We start from the raw sequence: 20,700 nt of genomic DNA, 5'->3' as shown, positions 1-20,700 counted from the left end.
AAGTACTTTGAACCTTCTGGCTCCCCTGGGAAGGGACCCTTTCCCCCACGTCAGAGTCTGCGGAGAGGGCTTGCTGGGCGGGCTGCTGAGAGCCCCCGGGGGCTGGGAGGCGCTCAGTGTGGCCGTCCCGCCCGGGGGACATGGGATGGGCTTATGAGAAGCTCTAGCGACCGACCGTGGAACAGCGCGGGATTCCCCCAGGGTGAGCGAGCACGCGGCCTCTGCTCAGGACCCTCGGCGGGGGTGGGGGGGCCCAGCTTGGTCCGTTGTGCCTGGAGGGCGTTCTGGAGCTGGGAGCCCCTGCACAGGCCCCGCTCTGCCGATGCCCTCGCCTCACCGTCCCCTCAGCCTCCCCGGGGGCGGCTCTTACTCTCCCCACCCTACGGCTGGGAAACCCCATCCCCTGGGGGCACCTGGTGCCGTGGAGAGTGGGAGGGAGAGAGCAGCACCCGGGGCGGCAGGGTCATCGGGGGCCCAGCCCGTCTATCAGGCCCTGGACAGACCCGCCCAGTGGGGGGACTGGCCCCCTGCACCGACCGACCGCCAGGCTCCAACAGACCTTCATAGAAGCCGTCCTCGTCCATGTCCCCGTAGACATAGAGGTACTTCCCCGCCGTGAGCGGCAGCTCGGCCTCTGGGTTCTCATTTGGGCCGTCAAAGGGATTGTAGCTGCCGGAGAAACAAACCTCGCTCAGGGACACGCCGACAGAGGCTGAGCACAGCCCCGGCCGGTCCCGGGCCGGTGCCCGCCATCCCCCCGGCCCGCGGCACCGACGCGTCCGTTCTCCGTGCACGGAAGCTCAGCCATCGCCAGCTCCCCTCACAGATTTAAAGCAAAGAGACAGTTCTCAACCCAAGCCGTGCATTGAGCAGCATACTTAGAATTCTGGTATTTCTGCTCACCCCTGTCCCTTCTACCATAGCTGTAGATTTCCAAATCCGTAAGCAAAGAAGACGGTTAGCTCTGTAATCTTTCCATAGAGACTATTTTGCAAAGGCATAATCACGTTCCATACACTATTTTGTAGTCTATTTCCTGCCCCCGCCCCATAACCTTTTTAACGGGTGTATAATATCCCACTGGATAGATGAACATGCTTTGACTTCCTGTGTTGGACATTGATGTTGCTTCTAACTTCGGGCTAATATAATCAGTATTACATCAATGTCCTTATAAATCTCTTTGCACACTTTCTTCCTACAGATAGACCTTGGAAGTACATTCATTTGGTCAAAGTCACGCACATTTTTGAAGTCTTGAGGATGCCCCTCTGAAGTGGGCTCACCAGTGGATGCGCCGTTTCCCCTTCCCCTCCCCGTGAGGAGAGTACAAGTGCCCGCATCCTCAAGTCCTCAGAATATTGGAATTATCATCTTTTAAAGTCACGTTCAACTTGCAAATAAAACATGTCACATAAATCTTGGGTTTTCTAATTAAAAGGTTAATTAATTTGAAACATCAGAAAGGGCCTCAGTAAGACGATACAAATGACATTCCTCACAGTTGGCGGTGACAGCCAGTCGCCCTGTTGAATGATATGACGGGATGATCTGCGCAATCATGTGACTGTGAAGGCCGCGTGTTTTATTTGATTGCCACTAAATCTGAGCGAGCAACGCTGAGCAGACAGTCCTACTCCCAACATTAATAGCCCAGGGAGAAGAGCGGACTTGTCTGAAGTTGCGAGCTCACCACGTGGTGGGCTGGGGCCAGGGCTCCGCCCTCCAGATCCCCATCCTCTGCAGGTGTGACCCCACCAAGCCTCTCGGTCCCTCATGTCCACGTCCAGAGAGGCCTTGCTGAGCCTGCACTCGGGGCCTGAGAAGGGACGGCGGCAGCTCATGGTGCGTCCCACGCCCATCGCTTCATCTGGCCCCGGAGCCCGCGCTCACAGAGGCTCCCGGAGCCACGGGGTGCAGCCTCACCTGTAGCGGGCGACACACAGGTGCACCTTCCCCAAATATCTCTGCTTGGAGGGGTTGGCATTCCGTTCATTGTCCATCTGCCAAAGACACAGGTGACATTCGGTTACAGAGCCGTCATCTCATATTCGTAGGGAAGACACATGGGACGTCCCTTCCCCAGGCCCATGGGGCTCTGCAGCCCCAGATGGTGGGTTCCCAGGAAACACCGCTGCCTCTGGCCCGGGGCGGAGCCATGTGGGCCCTCTCCCAGGACAGGACTCACGTCTGACTCAAATCTGCATCTTGGGCTCCCAGATCTTGACAGAAAGGTGGGCTTGATGGACAGAGGCTCCGGCTTGTCCCCGGCGAGTGGGAGGGGCCGGATGTAGTCCCCGATCGCAGTGCGGCTTCTGAAGGCACTCTCCTGACCTGCCCCCGACCGTGGAGACAATGGGACGTAGAGACGAGATGACACAGCGCTTGGCCATTGGCCCCCCACCCCATCTTTGGCACGAGCTTAGGGTTTGCACTTGGGGACCCAGCCATCTCCCACTGTCAGTGCCGCCTGCCCGCACCCCACGTGGGCCCTCTGCCGGGCAGGGCCCCCGCACAGCCGTGGTTTGGCGGTGATGGGGCTGCGCAGGCGAGGTGAGACAGTCCCTCCCGTCAGGCAGAACGTCGTGGGTGTCACGGGCAAAGCGCTCCCCGTTCCCCGGCCTAAAGCAGAGAGAACGCACGGCTCCGCGAGCCGCAGCCCTCCCAGCACCAGAGCAGGGGCGGGGGGTGGCGCTTATCCGAGGACGGCAGTTGCTCGTGGAGGCAGGGCCCTGAGCGGACCCCGCGGCACCCAGGCTCGGTGACAAGCGCCCGTGGCTCACAGCAGCCTGGGCGGGCTGCTCGGTCACCTAGGACCCAAAGGGTCCTAGCGAGCCGAAAGGGGCCAAAGGGCTGGGTCTGTGGCTGAAACTACTTTTGACCAGAGACAAGGGCCAAAGCAGCTCTCCGCCCGCACCCGTCCTCGTGGGACCCAGAGGGCGGCAGGACCCCCGTCCTGCCACGCGGGCGCACCCCTGTGGCCGGGCTGTCTTGGGGCAGCCGGGTCCTCGGCCACCCCCCCCCCCCCGGTGCTCTCGGGGGCTGCCATGTCACGGGACTGTCTCGCTGGGGGAACGACTTGCTGAGTCCGAGTCAGCGGTCACCGAGTGGTTCGGAGCGACGCGCGGGGCTCCGCACGGGCTGCCACGGCAGCCGCCCGCCACGGACCCTCGGGGCAGCGGATTCAGAGAGCAGCCAGGACGCCTCTCTGTGACTGACGGCCGCTGCCGACACGACGCGGGTGCCCTGTGAGGCCGACAGGTCCAGGAGCCCGGGCTGGGCCCCGTTCCCTGCCACGTGCCCAGCGCCCACAGCCGTGCTGGGCGCACGGCACGTGCAGGGCGGTGCTGACTGAAAGCCCCGGGGCCCCCGCAGCCAGCCGAGACTGAGGGCGTGGCCCTCCCATCTGGGCGACTCAGGAGGACCGTCCCTGAGCGTCACTTGTCCGGGCCAGCGAGGTGTCCCAGGGTAACTCTGTGCAGGAGGGAGTGACGGCGTGGTCCCTGCCCCCGCCTCCTGGTTCAGGCCCCGCTCTGGGCTCCCCAGTTGCGTGGACCCCCCACGGGGCTCAGAACAGCACCGAGCGTGGACACTGCCAGGGTCACATTTGCTGACACCCATTAGGCGCCAAGTGTCCTGGCACACTTGCCCCCCAGACCCGGCCAGGCGTGGCCCTCGGCGGGGGGCGCTGGCCACCCTCCCCACCTTGGCCCAGGTGGGTGGGGCACCGGGCACTCACCTGACCCAATGGAGGGGGCCAGTCCGTTCATGAACTGTGGGAAAGGCTTGCTGGGGGACAAGGGGACGTCCAAGGAGGCCACGGAGCTGCCACCCAGCAGGTCAATCTTGCCCGCGTGCCGCCGGAACTCCTCCAGGCCCCGCGACAGCTGGCTGAACTGCTCGCTCTGTGCCCGGCACCTGTCCTCCAGCTCCCGCACCTTGCACTGCGGGAGACGCAGGGGTCAGCAGGGCGGGGCAGCTTGGGCGCCGGAGGGCGCTGGACGTCTGTGCGCGCGCGCCTGAGTGTGAGTGCGTACGTGTGCATGTGTGTGGTATATGCCCGTGTGTGGCGACGGCTGCCTCCCGCCTCCCTCAGGAACGGCATCTGATAAAGCCAAGCTTCCCACTCAGTCTGGCCGCTGGCCACGCGCCCTTCCAGGGCGAATGTGGGAACCACAGGTGCCAAGAAATCCTGCAAACACTCAGGTCCCAGCCCAACGCGGATTGTTCCGGGCTCTGCATGGAGCCCGGGCACTTCGTGGCCGAGATTTGCAGCGAGAGGCAGGGGCACAGCCCAGACTTAGGAGAGCGCAGGCACTCGCCCCAGCCCACCTTCCTCCTGGGGGCGCCTGCCCCTGCAGCGCCCGAGAAGGCAGGAGGGAAGCGCCGTTGGGAGGGTTTCTCGGGCACCGCGGCTCGGTTTGCAGGCACCTGGAGACACATCAGGAGCGCCCAGGGCGGGGAATGGGTGTCTCCCTCAGGGACACAGGTCAGCAACACGTCGCCTGCCCGGCCGGCCGCTCCCTCCGGTCTCCTCGAGTTCCTGCCCCAGCTCCTGCTCCGGCTGCATCCCGCCCCCGCGTCCCGCGTCCCCCTCCGGATGCTGCCCTGGTGCGGGTGCAGGAACGAGGCTTGCTTGTGCAGGGTGGGCGCCCCCAAGGGGGCACACGGGGACTCTGCTCTCCCTCCTCGCCCCACGTCCACTGGCTCGCTGACGGCATGCCGCCTTCCCCGCGGCCAGACGGCGGGCGCCAAGCCTCTGCTCTCTGGCTCCCGGATGCACCCCCATGCTTCGGAGTCAGCCCAGAGGGGGTGCTCCTAGATTTCCGCTGGGTCAGCAAGGAGGGGGACTCTCCTTTGCAGGCATCGCACCCTTGTCTGTCCGCGGGGAAGTCCCGCCTTGTCGATGTTCCTCACGCCCGTGATTGAGGGAGGTCGGCTGCTGCATTACTGATCTTGCCTGGTGTCTCTGACAAGGGCAGACATTTTTGCCGGCTTCTTTCCTGCCCTGTTCCCAGCGCTTGGAACAGAACTGGGTCTCAAGCTGGCATCCACACATGTCTGGCTTAACATAGGTGTGCTTGCAGGACAGGGGACAGCAGGACAGCAATGACAGGCCCTCGGACTGAGGGACGCGCGGGCACACCTCGCCCCCCACCATCATTAGGCTTCCAGCACCTCGGTCCCTTGGGGACTGAGGGACGAGAACAAGGAGATGAGAACAAGGGACCCACTGGGCCCCGAAGCATGTCTTACAGGTGGGTGTTCCCCCTGGAAACTTCTCAGGCTCCAACAGAAGAGGCAGATTGCCCACAGGAGCCTCCAGGCCCACGGTCTCCTGGCCCGGCTGCAGGTGGTGGGGCTGAATGTCTTCAGCGGCCCCAAGTCACAAAGAAACTGCTTCTAAATGCTGCAGAGAGCCCACTGCTGCACCCCATGGCGGCTTGTTTGAACGCTAGCGTTGTTTCAGGGTTCAGGGCTGGGCCGCGGTGGGCAGGAGGGTAGGCGGGGCCAGGCCCCGAGGAGCCAGCCCAAGCCCGCAGGTCTCTGCACTCTCTTGGCCCCACCCACCCAGCCCCCACCGGCGACCTGAGTGTCCAGCAGAGGGCGGCTGCTTGGAAGCTCTATGCCCAGGAGTAGACGGTGCGGCCGTCAGGCCAGTGAGCTTCAGCTGGCGGCTGGCGCAAACCACAGAGACTGGCCGCGCGGATGTGGGCATCCACAGAAACGAGGGGAGCGCCCCCAGTCCCTCCACCTGGCGCTGCTCCTCTGACTCCGGCCCGGTGAAGGGCATCCGCACCAGGACGGCCTGAGGGGCCGGGGCGCTGCAAAAGTCGCCCCAGAGCCCGAGCCTGGAGCGCTGGGCAAGCAGGGCCCCAGGGGCAGCCTGTCTCTCCGCGTGAACCGGCGTTGCTGTGCCCCCCACCATTCACTGCGCCCCCACCGGGCGCCAGGCCTCGCCAGGGCTCCCCGTGCGCTGCTGCTGACGCGCGGAGAGGCGCACGGCTAAGCTGGCACGCGCCCCCCAGAGAGCAAGGGAGGCGGGGCCGGGGGGCCAAGGGCCAAGGCCACAGACCCTGCGAGTGGCAGGTCAGACCCAGGTCTCTGGCTGCAGGCTCGGAGCTGGGCCAGCCCCTCACCCCATCAGGGGGTCTGGACACAAGTCAGATGACCTCCGTGGGCCCTCCATGGGCCTGCAGAGGAGGGCAGCGTGCCCCAGAGCCCAGGGCAGCTGTGGGCGCAGGCCCCGGGCGCCACAGCGCTGCCGCCCTCTCAGCCGGCTGAGCATCTGCCCCCAGCACGGTGTCACCGCAGCCTGAGCCCCCGCGAGCACAGCAGAGCTCCCTGCCTGTATCGTCAGCCAGAGACACGGAGGCCCCTCACATTTTTTTAGGGTGACCCCCAACTAAGGAGCACCTTTCACGGCCTCCTAAATACCCATCTCTGCCCTGGCTCTTGCCCGCGATGATGACATACATGGAAACCCCCCCCAGAGTCAACTGAACAGGCTCTGAGCCCCGGGGCCTTCACAGGACGAGGCGCTCTTGACCCCGAAAGGCCCCAGAGGCCCCAGGGGCAGAACCTGGGAGGGAGGGGGTCTGCGGCGCCAACGCCTTGCCCTCTGCGCCCGGCAGGGGCCCAGCACTGCGGGGACACAGATCTGCCTCGGTCGTGATGGCTCGTGCGTCCGTTAAGCGGCCCAGGTGAAGCCCCGTGACTTCCACGCGGGTGGGTCTGCATCATTCGAGTTTTCGTGTTTCTGCACAGGGTGTGTTTTTCACAAGGTGTCTGCATGGGCCCCCAGCAGCCCCGTGCGGCCCTTGGGGCGCCACGAGGCAGAAAAGGCGGCCTTGGGGGACACAAGGGGGAGCCGGGCTCGCCCGGGTCGGCGGACTCCCCGGTGCAGGAGCAGGCACAGCATCGCCGCCCCCGCCCCGCCCCCAGCAGGGACGCCGCCGGGGTTCCGGCTGAGAAGGCTGCTCCAGGGCGGGGGCAGAGACCACCATCTAGTTCCTGGGAGAAAGCGAACTCCCAAGGGATCCAGGGTGCAAAACATCGATAAAGCATAAGTCTTTATCTGTTCGCGGCTCAGATACTCCCGGTGGCCAACGTCCTGTCACACCTGAACACCACGCCTGCCGCGGCTCACACAGGCCCCGCAGTTCAGATATGGCAGAGACACTGCCGCCCCCGCCTCCGCTTCCCGGCCTCTGCCTGAAGTCGGCCACGCCGCCAGCCCGGGCCAGCGGCCCGTGGCAGAGGCGGCTCTCGGGTCTGTGCTGAGGTGTGAGGCACAGAGCTGAGCCCCTCGCCGCCTGTCGCTGCACAGACACACAGACCCTGCGACAGGCACAGGCGCACAGGTGCGACGCTCGGCCCAGGCCTGAATTCTGACGGCCCACCGGCCCGGCTCTGGGCTCGCAGCCGGCTCTCCCTCATGCGGTCGGCCCGCCCTCACAATGACGCCTCCCTGGGGTCATCTGAATTCAGGGAGCTGTCCCCCAGCCTGAAAGTCACAGCCTTGCCAGAAAACAGGAAACCAGGCTCTCTGGGCCTGCTCAACACGCCAGAGCCCAGGCCGAGTGTCTCGGGGCCCAGACAAAAGTCTGACCCTCAGGAGGCTTTGAAGGCAGCTTTCCCCCACCTCACCCCGGGAGCCCACCACCCTCTGCTGCTTCGGGGAGCTGCGGTCTGGGGAGAAGAGGGGTTGAGCGGGCCCAGGGAGCTGCTCCATGCACGGGGACGTGGCACCAAGCACACAGGGGCGGGGACACACTTCCCTGAAGTACCTGCATGCTCTTCAAGGTGTTCTAGGCGAAGCAACAAGACGCAATCACAGAAAGACATGTGAATAAAAGAAGGCACAATTCTCAGCACATCGCATTGCTTGTCCATTTTCCAAACCAAAGCGCAGTACAGCCGTCACCCCCTGTCAGGCAGGCAAGCAGTGCCCTCAGCCCCGGGGGATGCGGCCCCAGGGCGGCCGTGACAGCAGCAGCTCAGCAGGCGGTCAGACCCACCCAGAGCATCACCTCACTGGGCTGCGGCCTCCTGGAAACAAGAAGCTATGCTTGCAGCCAGAAGCCGATGCAAATTAAAGAGTCGTGGGCAGCCCAGGCCAGGGAGGGGCCGAGGGGCCTGCGGTCCCCTATCTCCCCGCCTGCCATTCGTCACACTCACCCTCGGATATTCATTAGCTAATGGATGCTTTCAAAAAATCAATTTTAATACATACGATGATAATGATGGAACCCGTTCCTGCGGGAGAGACAGGCGCTAGGGGGCAACTGAGAGATGCCGGGTTCGGTCTTAAGAGGCCACTCTTCCCCTGGGGGCTGTACCAGGTCACCCACTAGAGGGCGGCTGCACCCGCGTCTGGAGGCGGTGGCCGGAGGGGCCCTGTCAGCCTTTCTGGGTCGGGGAGCCGGGAGAGCAGCCCGCCCGCAGCTCTCTCCGCAGGCAGGGGGCCTGGCCCGTCATGACCAGGCGTGATGCCTGGAGGGTGCAGCTGGCAAAGGCCTCCAGGGCGACCCCAGGAGCTCCGTCCAGGCCACCGTCCGCCTGCTCTGGGGGCTGGCGTTGGGCCAGGACTGGGGGGAGAGGACAGTCGCTACGGGCACAGCACCCACACCTGCGCCGGAGGGCTTGGGGCCCCACCCCTGCCAAGCCCCCGATCTGAGGCTCCCCGTGCTCCCTGAGTGCAGTACCGGGCCAGGCCCCGGGGCCTCTGCTGCTTTGGTACCTGGGGCCACCCTCCCTCTAACGCTGAAGGCGCCTCCCAGACACCAGCGGCCAGGTGCTCCCTCCGCATCGCTGCTGCCCCCTACGGACGTACTCCACACAATGCACGTGGGGGCAGGAGGCCCACAGGAGCGGCCCTCCCACCCTGTCTCCTTGGGGAACAGGCTTTTTGCCTGGTAGCCCGGAGCCTCCGTAGAGGAGAGTTTGGAGCAGCTGCAGCCATCTTGCCACCACGAGGGGCCTCCACGGGGAAACGAAAAGCCCTTCCCATGCAAGGCCCATCCTCCCTGCTTCCCAGCTGAGAGGAGCCAGCAGAGGCGAGGAGGACACATCTGCGACCCCCGGCCCTGAGGCTGGCTGTGTGGCCGGGGGGAAATTGCTTAGCCTCTCTGCGCCTCACTTCCTCCCATATACAATGGGAGTCGCGACGGCACCTGTCATACAGGCTGCTTGAGCTGATGAGACGGGGGGTGCGCGCGCAGCACCAGTGACCGTGCCCCCGGGCGCTCGGGAACGCGAGCAAGTGTGTCTCCGGGGCCTGAGCCGGCCCGGACTGGCCTCGGCCGCCCCAGAAAAAGAGCCCACGGGCCGCGACTGCTTACCTCTAGCAGCTGCACGGCACCTTCATGCTGCTTCTTAGCTTCAACCTGAGCCTTTTTGATGATAAAAAGAGAAAAGCACATGTTTAAAGGAGAACAAGCGAAGAGAAGGGGTTAATGTCTGAATGGCGGGGGTGGGGGGGGGGCGCGGCTGGCTCCTGCCCCTTGATGAGCCCGGATGCTGAGCGCCCACGCCGGCCCTCTCTCCTTCCCTGTGGGCAAGAAGCGGTGGGTCTCAGCTGGCGTGGCTCTGAAAACGGGGACGTGCACCCTGACCTGCCAGAAGGAGCGGGCAGGGGGGACTCGGGTGGCCCTGGGGGCGGCAGGCCCCGAACAGCAGGATGAGCTTCCCGAAGCCTCAGGTAGCCCTGCCCCTCCCCCCGGCGTCCCTGACTGTCTGAAACAAAGCAGGCACGCGAACCTGCCCCCCCAGGTGGCGGCAGGCCAGGCGGGGCCACACAGGCCCTGGCGGGGAGGCACCAGGGTGCCCGAGCCTCCCGTGGGCCGTCCGCGGCTCGGTCGGCCGCCGCAGGGCGCTGCCCTCTTCAAAGTGCTTGGAGCAAAACCGTCTGCCCCACAAAAGAAAAAATTCTACAGGTTGCACTAAGGGAAGTTCTCAGGGTGGCTGCTGCCTGGGCCCAACGGCAAATTCACACAAAACTGAAATGCAGGGTGCTTACCCCTTGTCCCCAGGGACCCCGGGTCCTGGCCGTGTGGGGACAGGAAGTGTCGGTTGTGTTGCTGCCTGTGACCTGTGTCCTCTTTTCCCAGGAAGGGCCCCTGACTTGGCCAGGCATCCAGCCCTCCCCCGAATGAGGACACGAGAGCCGACTGGACTCTAGCTCTGGCGTATGGGCGGGGTGAAAACAGAACCAGAGCAAAGGGACTGTCTGCGAATTCTGCGGCAGGTGGAGGCCCCTCGCCCGCCGGCCTTGAGCCGGAGCAAAGGAGAGTTTGGAGCAGCTGCAGCCACGCTGCCACCGAGCGGTGCCCCCACGTGGGAACCAGAAGCAAAGCCGTTCCAATGTCAAACTGAGATCTGCGTTTCGAGCTCTCCGCTCTGCAGAGACGCCCTAGGACCCAGTCATCTCTCTTTCTGGGCACCTACCTGAAATTTTGAAAACACCTATTTGTAAAGATATACCTAGGCTCCCCGTGCTCACTGCCGCGCTATTCACTGTGCCCGACACGGAAACAACCAAAGTGTCCTCTGGCGGACGACTGGGAAAAAAGATGTAGCGCATACATGCAATGGACTCCTACTCAGCCGTGAGAAAAGACGGACCCTGCCCCCGGCGAGCACGTGGGCGGGCCCTGGGACTGCCGCGCCGAGCGGGACACGTCAGGCGGGAGAGGGCAAGCACCGGGCGATCCCACTCCTGCGTGGGGTACAAAACTGAAAGCAACAAACAAGACAAGCAAACAGACTCATAGGCGCCGACAACAGGACAGTGGTCGCTGGAGGGGAGGGGGTCGGGGAGGAGCGAGGGTGAAGGGGTCAGACCCGGCTTCAGGTGACAGGCGCACAGTGCGGCATACGGCTGGTGTGTCACAGAATCGTGCACTGACACTTACATAATGTTATTAACCCACGTCACCCCAGTAATTTTAATTTAAAAGAAGAGCCCTGATCAGTGTGGCTCAGTTGGTTGGGTGTCATCCTGCAAAGAGAAAGGTCGCCAGTTTGATTATCAGTCAGGCTGGGCTGTGGGCCCGGTCCCCGGCTTGGGGCGCACGAGGGGCGGCCATCGATGTGTCCCTCTCTTTCTCCTTCCCTTCCCCTCTTTCTAAAAATAAATAGATAAAATCTTAAAAAGAAAAAAGAAAAGAATTCTCAGTTCCAGAGGAGTATTTTTTCTAGGAGATAGTGATTCAACATCCTAAGCTGATGAACGCTGTCTGAACGGCGCTGCCTCTCCCTTGCCAACGGCCGTGGTCAGAAGGAGGGGCCAGAGAAGCGGCCTGCGACTCCGCAGCGCTCATTCATATGCATCATTCCGTTCTCACATTTTTCAAATGAGGTTTTTAAAAGCTGGGGAAGTGAATAGAACACAGGCATTTAATTGCACCATTCTTGAATTCAGCTCAATCTCCAAATGCTTAAAATCATTCCTTTCAAAGAAAAAGCGACAACACGTAACAAAACAGGAGAAAAAGACAAACCAGCAGAGAACGTACAGGGATTATATAAATAACACCACCACTGAGCCAGTCGAGTTGAAGATGGTTGTCAAGTGGTAGGACAGAAAGCAACAAGAAAAAGCGGCGGAGCGGCTGTCAAAGCTCCGCCGAGGTGGCAGGCTCGACTCGGCTTCTGGCTCCGACTGGAAATCAGGACCGTCTGCGCAGGCTCTTGGCAAGCCGGGCTGTGGGGCGGTCGGGCGCGGCTAAGACTCCCCGTTAAAGCTGGCAGCGCTGAATTCTCGCAAAATCGGAACGACAGCTTAAGTGAGGCTCCTGCCCGGGGCCAGTTTGCTGGGAACCCGTGACCTTCGTGTGGGCACGGTTTCCTCGGGGGCACAGCGACCTCAAGGGTGGCAAGGACTCTGGCTGTGCGAAGAAGGGGATCCCCGGGAGCCCACGTCGGGGCGGTGCGCCAGGCAGACCCGCGGCTTCAGGGGGGGCAGACCGACACCCTGTCGCCCGGTTTCAACCTCTGCCTGGGTAGACAAGGCGCCCCGGTCGGAGCAGCGAGCCCTCCAGCACCCGGGTGCCAGGCTTGGGGTGGTGGGCGTGGGGTGGGGGGAGCAGGCGCCACGCTGCCGGAGCGAGACTGAGCCCCGGCCACAGCGAGCAGACAGGGCGGGCCACTCCGCGGCCCCCAGCACCTGCACACACACCGCGGCTCACCCCAGGCCCCTGAGGGCAGCGCGTGGGAGGCGGGCGGAGCATGCACCGCGGACGGACGGCGAGGCGATCCTGCCTCTGCGGACGGCCGTTCCAGTGGCCGCTGCACACAGAGGGCAAGCCCTCCCCGGGCGGGAGGTGCCCCCCCCCCCACCGTGAAGCCGGGCAGCTCCAGAGGCAGGGGAGTCTGAAGTGCGGAGCCTCCCTTGTGCCCGGAGGCCTGGGTCGTGGGAACTACTGCCCGTAACAGGGCAGGGGTGCGCCCTGCCCCGGGGAACCCGGAGGCCGCAGTCGGCTCATCGATCGGTCCCCCGCCGGGGCCTCGGAGCCAGGCCGCGGGGCCCGGAGCGCATGGCCGAGCCTCCGGTGCCTCCTCTGCAGGGGCCGCCCGCACCGGCCCTGCTAGGGGCTGCCCAGCACCTCCACTGGCTTCTTCAACAGGCCTTGACGGCACATTTCTTAGGGTTTATCACCGCTTACCTCACGTTACTTGGACCAGTAGCTGCATCAGTGGAGGAAGCTCGGCAGGTCTCCCACTCACTCAGCCTCTCATCCACCCCCTCCCTCGCTCCCTCGCCCGCTCGCTCCCCCGTCCCTCAGTATTCTTAGGCGTCCTCATTCACCCCATTTGCTCGGTCCCTGCCGTGGGCCAGACAATGTCCTGGGAGTGCAGGCCCCGCTCTGGGGCACAGCCATCCCGCCACAAGGTGATGTGGCAGGGAGGTCGGGCAGAGACTCCAGTGACGGAAACCAGCCGCCTCTGCCATGGTGGGGGGGCCAGGCGTTGAGGGCAGGGACCCCGGGCGGCAGACAGTTCAGGGGTGATCGGGGGACAAAGAGAAGGGCAGCGGCTGCAGAAGAGGGACGCCGGGAGGGAGGGGGACAGGACAGGGAGGAGGCAGGGGAGGCGGGGACGTAAAGGAGGGGACACCCGCGCCCCCGGTGCTGGGAAGGCGCCCTGCACGCTGAGCAAAGGCGCACACTGCGGCCCCTGCGGTCCCCACGCCCCGCCTGTCCCGGCCCCCGGCCCCTGGAGAGCCCTGGCGGCACCACCGAGGCTGCCAGCCCTCCCGCCCACTGCCCTGCCCATCACTGCGCTCCCCTGACCGGAACAGATTTAACCCCCCCTCTGTCTGTGCCCTCTCTCCCTCAGTGAGGACAGAGGCCTGGTCTCGCCGGCCTGTGCTCCCCGTTCCCAGAACCACCCCTGAGAGCCGCGGCGGAGCTCGCCAGGTGAGCGAGCGAACAACGAACGATCCCGTCAGCAGTGCGGCGCCAGGGCCGCCCCTCGGGGACACCGCAGAAATGGGACCTTCGGAAGGAATCCACCGACCCTGTGCTGCTCAGGGCTCAGCCTTCCTCTTCCAGCCCTTCCCAAGCCCAGAGCTCCGAGAAGCTACAAAGGCGGCACGTTGAATTTCCTTAGTTCCTGTCCTGTTGCTCCGCCAAGGAAGCACCGCGTGTCCAGACCAGAGGCAACGATGAATGCGGAGAAAAAGGAGCCGAGGACAGGGGACAGCGCTCAGGTGCCCGCGTGGGCCCTGTGATGGCGCGGGTGGCCTTTCCTCAGCATCCGGTGCTCGGGACGTCAGGCCCCAGGCTCTGCTGGGGCACTGGCCCGTCGCCCCTCTGGACGACATCGTACGTCCGCAGGCTGTTATCTGTCTCAGACACGTGAGCCTGGGGACACGGCTTCCGGGTACCAGACAGCCACCACCGGGCGCCGAGGGCCCCTGGGCACCGCAGGGGACGATAAGAGCGCGACTGCGGCCGTGTGCCAGCAGGCCCTTCCCGGGTGGCATCTAATGAAGCACCGCCTCCCGGCCGCCAGCCCCCTTGTCACGACAGGTAGCGAGGGCTGTGGCAGCGGCGTAATGAAATCTGCGCTTCACGCCAGGTCTCGGCAACGGATCAGAGAGATGGGGTGCAAAGCCGCCCACCCGCAGCAACGCCCTCTGCCGGCGAACCCCGCAGGAGGGGCCCTGTCGGCAGACGCCTGTCCCCGGCAGACGCTGGGCGAGCCGTCCTGGCCCTTTGTTTTGAGATCGGAGACCTGGGAGGCGGTCAGAAGGGCACAGGGGCTGCCGGCCCGCCCGCAGGACCAGGACCTGGGCCCCGACGGGGTGGGCTCCGGGGGCAGGGGCCGCGGCCCTTGGGGAGGGGTGAGCGGGGGTGGGCGGGGGACACGAGGCTTCGGGGAGGAAATGGAGATGAGGACCATACATGGGGACCCAAGCCCTGTCGCTCCGAAAGAGGGAGTCTCACATGCACTGGGGGGACACAGGAGGACCATGGCTTTTAAAGGTCAAGAGGGACTTGGCCCCCAAGCCTGTCATCGGTGCTGTGGGCGCACAAACTGCTCAGTCCCCTCCTTTCTTCTCTCTCCCTCTGTCAATGAGATCACACTGTAACTATCACCCTGAAACTTGATTTGCTTTTGCTTAATGACACAGCACATGGTCTCCCTCACGACAGATGCAAACCAGAGTCACTCAGCGATGGTGCGCTGCTGGTCTGCGCGTGGTGGCGGCAGGACAGGCCCCCCCAGGCCCCAAGTGGGCGCTGAGCCTGGTCCAGCCCCCACCCCCGCCCCACACAACAGCACCACACAAAAGCCCAAGTCCCGCTGAGCGGGCCCCCGTGCTTCCTGCAGGCGCACCGGGGCGGGAGGCCACAGGGTCGGAGCACACGCGTGTTCAGTTCCAGCTGCTGCTGCTGCTGCTGGGCCGTTCGCTCCGAACGCTGAAGCAGCTCCCACCCGCCAGCGACCCGAGTCCTTCCCCTAGAGCCCTGCCGGCAACAAGCGTCGGCACTTCGTGTTTGCTTCTGGCTGAGACGTGAACACGGTCCGGTCGGGGAACGCGGGGAGCCCAGGGAGCACAGGGGACTCCGAGTGTCTGCAGGCCAGGGCCCTGGCCTGGGACAGCAGCCTCGGCGAGCAGCCCGCCGCGCCCAGCACCCCCCGGCTGCCCTGGGCCCACTGCCCCCCCCACTGCCCCACCCGAGCACCCCGCCTCCCACTCACCTTCTGCAGAAGGTCGATCTCCTGCTGTTTGGCGTTGAGAACCGCCAGGGCCTGCTCATGCTCCAGCTCCAGCTGCTGCCGCCTCTCAGCGGCCTCTCGCATGTGCTGTGGGGACAGGGCGAGGTCGGGCGGCTGTGCCGGGCCGTGTGCCGGGCCCCGTGAGCCTCCCGCTCCGACTCCCCCGCATGCTTGCTTCCCGCCTGGCTTGACCTGAGGGTAGCAGCACCGCCGGATGCTCTGGCCCTGACAGAGCTCCCACCCTCCCACCCCCAGTTCTCCCTTTTACATGTTAAATGCAAGAACTATGAGCTCCTGTGCAAAGGTGAAAAGGTGAAGGCCTCTCTTCCCCACTTTGGAAAAGTCCCCCGTCTCTCCTCTGCACTTTTCCCTGGTGCTCTGCAAAGGACAGCCAAGGCTTCTCGCTTTCTTCCCGGGCAGCGGGCATCGCCCCACGCTGGCCACTGCTACGTAAGTCACATAATTCTCATCTCATACTAATCATAGGGTGTAGGTGCAGCGACCAGCCCCGTGCCACCGGGGGGAGACTGGGCCCCGAGGGGCTTCCCCTGCTCACCACACGGCTGGCAGTGGCTGCCGCGTTCACACCGGAGCCGCAGCGGGGCCACCTGCCCACCTGCTGAACCGAGGGCTCGGCTGCCGCGCACCCTGGGCCCCTGCGCCAGGCCCGCCTTCGCAGCAGAGGGCGCCGCTCCCTGGCTGGGCCCTGCCCCTCGGGGCCAGGGACAGTTCAGCCTCTGTCCAACGGACAATCAACAAGGCAGCCACTGTTAATTACTGACTGACACCCGCGCCGTAGGGGTGTTCTGAACATCGCACGGATTAGAGTAGCGCCTGCCGCGTATCGGGCCTGCGTCGCCCTTCGCTCTGCGTGGGAGAAAGCCCTCCCTGCCGACCTTGTGCAGTGTGACACAGCACAGAGCCACGCACCACACAGCCACGCAGCACAGCCTCGCGTAACGCAGTGTCACGGAGCAGTGTCATGTAACACAGGGACGTGTGAGACAGGGCCACACAGCTCAGTGCCGTGTAACACGGTGTGACACGACGTCGCGTCACACGGGTGTGCGACTCAGCCACGTGATGCTGCTCTTCCACCAAACGCAGGGGCCCCGCACGTGTCAGCGCCCAGAGGCTCCTCCAGCAGGGCGGCGAGTGACTAGGCCGACGGCACTGGTAAGAGGACAACAAAGCAGACACACTGCCGCTTATCGAGCCACTGCCACGCACCATCTGGGTCCGCGCACCTCCACGCCGGATGCTGAGCACGAGCCGCGCTCCCCGGTGGCGGCCGCCTCGGGAAGCAAGCGACCTGCCTAAGGCCCCACGCGGCCACGCAGCAGAGCGTGGAAGCCGCCCGACGTGTCAGGCCTCAGGGGTGGTGCACGCCTCACCGCTGCCGCCCTGGCCTGCGTCCGCTCTTCCACGGCCACGGCTCACGGCGCACAACCCGGCCCGCTCAGCGCTCCCGGGCTCCGCGCGGCCAGCCTTGTTCGGATGCACGGTCACCCAGCTGCCCAACGACACGTTGTTCCAGTGAGTCCTCGTGGAAGACGAGCCTGTCGTCCTTGTTTGGCCCCAGGAAGGGCGTTGTCCGTGGGAGGAGGGGCCGTCTTCCTCACAGGGGCCCGTCAGACGCCTCCCGCGGACACGGAAATCACCCCAGGTGCGCGGCGCCAGCCGCGGGGTCACAGGAGGGTGCAGGGCGACAGACACCTGCGCCGGCTTCTTTCTTAGGGACCAAAGGGACGTGCGGCTTAGGAGATGGACGAAGACAACTGGGGTGGAGACAGCATTTACGTGTCCCAGGCTGGTGAACCAAGTCAACGTGAAGTAGCTCTCAGGAAAGCAGGGATGCGTAAAAATACGCGCCCTCCAGGGACACGGGGTGCAAGGTTAATGACAGCGACAGGGCAGGGTGGGGGCGGGGCCGGGGCCTGGATCCCGCCTGCTCCTTCACAGCCGCGGGCCCGCAGGGCTTCCTCGCGGCCGACTCCATGCCCTCGTGTCCGCGGCCACGGCGCCGGCTCTGGCCGCCCCGCGCTCCCCGACGCGCCAGGGCCCCGACCTCCGGCTCAGGCCCCCGAGCTTGCCGTCTGCCTGCAGGCGTGCTCGCCCCTGGGCTCCTGCACGGCTGCCGCCCTCCGTCCACCCTGGGCCCGTCCAGCGCCACGCTGTCCACGAGGTCTCCCCCACCAGCAACTCTGAGAGAGCACAGCGATGGGGCCAGCCCTGTCCCTCACTGTCACTGCCAGGCGTGCTCCTTAACGTGTTCCTCAGCTCCGCCGGCATCAGGGGCCCGGGTCTGGCGCCGCTCTCCAGCACCTAGGAAGGGCTCGGCCCGGATCAGATGCCCAATAACACTCGCTGGAGGCCGGGGCGCGCCCCTGGGAGCGGGCTCTGTCAGCGTCCCCCCGCCCCCCCAGACGGTGACAGCCGGCCCGGGAAGGTCTTGGGGAGCCTGCGTCTCGGACGCCTGGGGCCCGCCCCCGGGACGCCAGCAGGGGCGGCCTTGCTCCCCGGCCCCTCGGGCGCAGAGCTGCTGGCGGCGCCCCAGCACGGGGCCTCTGGGAAGAGCTGTGGCGGCGGCTCGCGACTCTCACGGCCCGTCACAGGCCAGTAGCGAAAAGCCCCGCGTTGTCTTTCGCTAAATTGAATTGTCAGTCTGAAGACAAGTGGCACATCCGTGATACTTGGAAACAAAGAAGCCACCGTAGGAGCACGACCGGTGCACGCATGAGCAGTCCGAGCGCACGCGGCTCCACTGCGGGGCGGCAATGGCCCCGCTAAGGCGCAGTGAGCGCCTGACACACTGCACGCCGTGGCCCCTCGGCCCCATCCTGAGACACGTCAGGTATGAGGCAGCACAATTCCCTGGGCTGTGACCAGCAAGTGTTCTAATGACCACAGGCGGTGACCGCAATCTGAGCCCCACGCTCAGCCCGGGGTCCCTGCCCCAAGCCTCTCCGTCCCCACCCACCTGCAGAGGTTCGGGCCACCTCCCCGACAGCAAGCCGGGCGGCCCCGAGAGAGGGCTGAGGGTCCCGGGTCACGGTGCTCTCTGTCACCAGGTGATCCCCGGCCCCCACCTGCCTGTCCCAAGTGTCCCCACCGTGGCAAATGGCCCCATTATTCACCCAAAAACTCACATGCACACGTCCAGTGCGGCCCAGACGCTGCCGCCCACCACATCCCTGCCCAGTCCCCCCGTCAAGCCACCAATTCTGCCCTGAAAATACCCCCAGACCCCGCGACGCCCCCCTGCCCCCGCCACACCCACGCAGTCCAAGCCGCCCCTCGCGCTCCTGACCCAGGCCCCGGCGTCCGTTCCTGCCCCGCATGTTTCTCTCAGTGGGGCCGCAGGCATGACCCTTCGCAAACGAGAAGCAGAACCGGCCCTCAGCTCGCGATCACTCCCCTATCCACGCGCTCAGTGAGCGAGCGCCCAGCTCCTATGTCCCTCGACGCGGGCGGCCCGGGCCTTGCTTGGGCTCCTGGAATGTGACGCAGGGACGGTGCCTCGCTGGCCTGCTCCTCACAGGGTCTCCGCGCATCTGTGACCCGCCAGATCCTACGTTCTCCCTCCCACACCACAATGCAGCTGCCTGGACCCTGGAAGTTCCCGTCCCAAAGTCCCCAAGCTCACACCCAGCTCCGGCACAGTCTACTCCCCCACCTGTCCCCCAAGGACATGTGACACCCTTGGTCTGTCCCCGCTAGATGGGGAGGAGGCAGCCAAGGAGAGGGCTGCGCACAGAGCGGGGGGGACAGAGCCTGGGTGTGAGCCTGGGGTGTCTCCACAAGCGCAGGGCCCTGGGGCTGAGGGTCAAACCTGGGGTCACACGGGAGGGCGGCCAGTGCCCCTGTGCTGGTCGGAACACCAGGCCCCGTGCCCACTCCAGGCCAGAGGAAGACTGGCCTGCGCCCTGCGGGCAGGCCGGACACGGCGGCTGGGGCCCAGCGGGGAGAGAACAGGGCGTCTTCATTCTTAAACTGAGAGGTAGTTCACGCGCCATACAATTCGCCTCCGGAACCGGGCGATTCAGCGGTCGCAGTCCACTCCCAAGGTCGTGTGACCATCGCACGGATTCCAGAACATTTGCGTCGCCCCCAGAAGAAAGCCATGCCCCGTAGCAGTCACTCCCTTCCGCTCACCGGCCCTGCCCCCTGCTGATCCCTGGGCTCCCCTCAGAGCCCAGCGCCCTCCCCACGGGTCACAGGTGCTGCCGAGTCGCTGCTGCTGCCTGGGGCGGGGCTGCCGCGCAAGGGGTGGCTGGTCCCTGCTTGTGAAACACGCGGGGCTGGCTGCGTGCATGTGAGTTTTTGGGTGGCTGGTCCGGGGGTGAAGGTGCTGGTCTGTAGGATCCAACACGGTCGCTCTTCTGTGCCTTCATGTTCTACACCTGTGCCCGTCACGAGCATGCAGTGAAATTTAACATGCCCCAAAATAAAGAAGCCGAAGGACTCATTCAGCTCAATTCAGTGACGTCAGCAGCAGGTCGCCCCACCCCCTAGATACTGGAGGCGCCCCCCGCCCCCCAGAAACGCACGAGGAGTCTCCCAGTCCCGGTGCCCTGATAAAGCAGGTTTCTGGCTTTGTAACAAAGGTCATTACATTCATGAGGTTTGAAAAGCCAGCGTAGACGCCTCCGTCCCCACTTAAGGCAGCCCGCCTGCCGTCTCCCGCTCAGCTGTGTTTAACATCCCAAGAAATGGAAGTGCATAATTGGTTTTTTGGGATCGCTTCCAGAAACACTTGAATTTTGTCATTTATCACATTTTATACCATAAAAAGGGTAAAAACAGCACCAAGAGCCCTGAATTCTGATGACAAAGAAAAGGAGTTTCAACCCCTTTCCACTCAGGACCTCCGCGGGCCCTGCGCAGAGCGGGGTCGGCGCCCGCCCTCAGCGCCTGCTCTCGGCTCTCCCGCGGGCCCTGCGCAGAGCGGGGTCGGCGCCCGCCCTCAGCGCCTGCTCTCGGCTCTCCCGCGGGCCCTGCGCAGAGCGGGGTCGGCGCCCTACCTTCAGCACCTGCTCTAGGTTCTCCAGCTTGGCTTGAAGCTGGCACTTCTCCTTCACGGCCAAATCGCGTTCTCGGGTCACGACCGCGAGTGTGTGGCTAAGCCAGGCATGCTCCTCTTTCACCTACAAGCAGCAACAGAGAGAGAGCAAGCTGTTTACAACATGGTCAGAGCCGTGGACGTTCGTCCCCACCAGCAGGCACGTCCTCTTTAATTCTTTCTGTAGAACCTTCCCCTCCAGCGCCCCCGTCCGGGCCTTTGTGCTGGGTCCACTCCTGCCGGGGTGAACACACACGACCAAGCGCTGGCCAATCCGCACGTCGCCCCCTCTCCTCCCTGCCCACGGCCACAGCGATTGGCTCAGGACTGGGGGTGTGCCCCAGGGTGGCCAATCGTGTAACTCCAACCCTCAGAATAGCGATTGGTGGAGAAGGGCACGTGATCCA

The 20,700-nt window shown here is 64.7% G+C and overlaps 1 protein-coding gene across 1 annotated transcript in view; it reads right to left on the bottom strand.

Annotated features, from left to right (window-relative positions):
* The window catches only part of RIMBP2 (RIMS binding protein 2), a 42,511-nt gene extending 22,141 nt beyond the window's left edge, over positions 1–20,370 (bottom strand). The window contains exons 1-7 of the mRNA XM_054594079.1: positions 20,256–20,370; positions 15,214–15,318; positions 9,345–9,395; positions 3,740–3,944; positions 2,189–2,334; positions 1,927–2,003; positions 560–669 (exon numbers count right to left, since the gene is read on the bottom strand). Of these exons, the coding sequence (XP_054450054.1) occupies positions 560–669; positions 1,927–2,003; positions 2,189–2,334; positions 3,740–3,944; positions 9,345–9,395; positions 15,214–15,315 (691 nt within the window). The 5' untranslated portion in view covers positions 15,316–15,318; positions 20,256–20,370. The remainder of the gene's footprint in view (positions 1–559; positions 670–1,926; positions 2,004–2,188; positions 2,335–3,739; positions 3,945–9,344; positions 9,396–15,213; positions 15,319–20,255) is intronic.
* Positions 20,371–20,700: the final 330 nt, after the last annotated feature.

This window comes from Pteronotus mesoamericanus, unplaced genomic scaffold, assembly GCF_021234165.1.
Source record: "Pteronotus mesoamericanus isolate MK-2021 breed Mesoamerican mustached bat unplaced genomic scaffold, CSHL_Meso_final scaffold_507, whole genome shotgun sequence".
NCBI classification, from domain to species: domain Eukaryota; kingdom Metazoa; phylum Chordata; class Mammalia; order Chiroptera; family Mormoopidae; genus Pteronotus; species Pteronotus mesoamericanus.
Note: the sequence above shows the minus strand (reverse complement) of the source record. Positions and strands in the feature narration are given on the sequence as shown.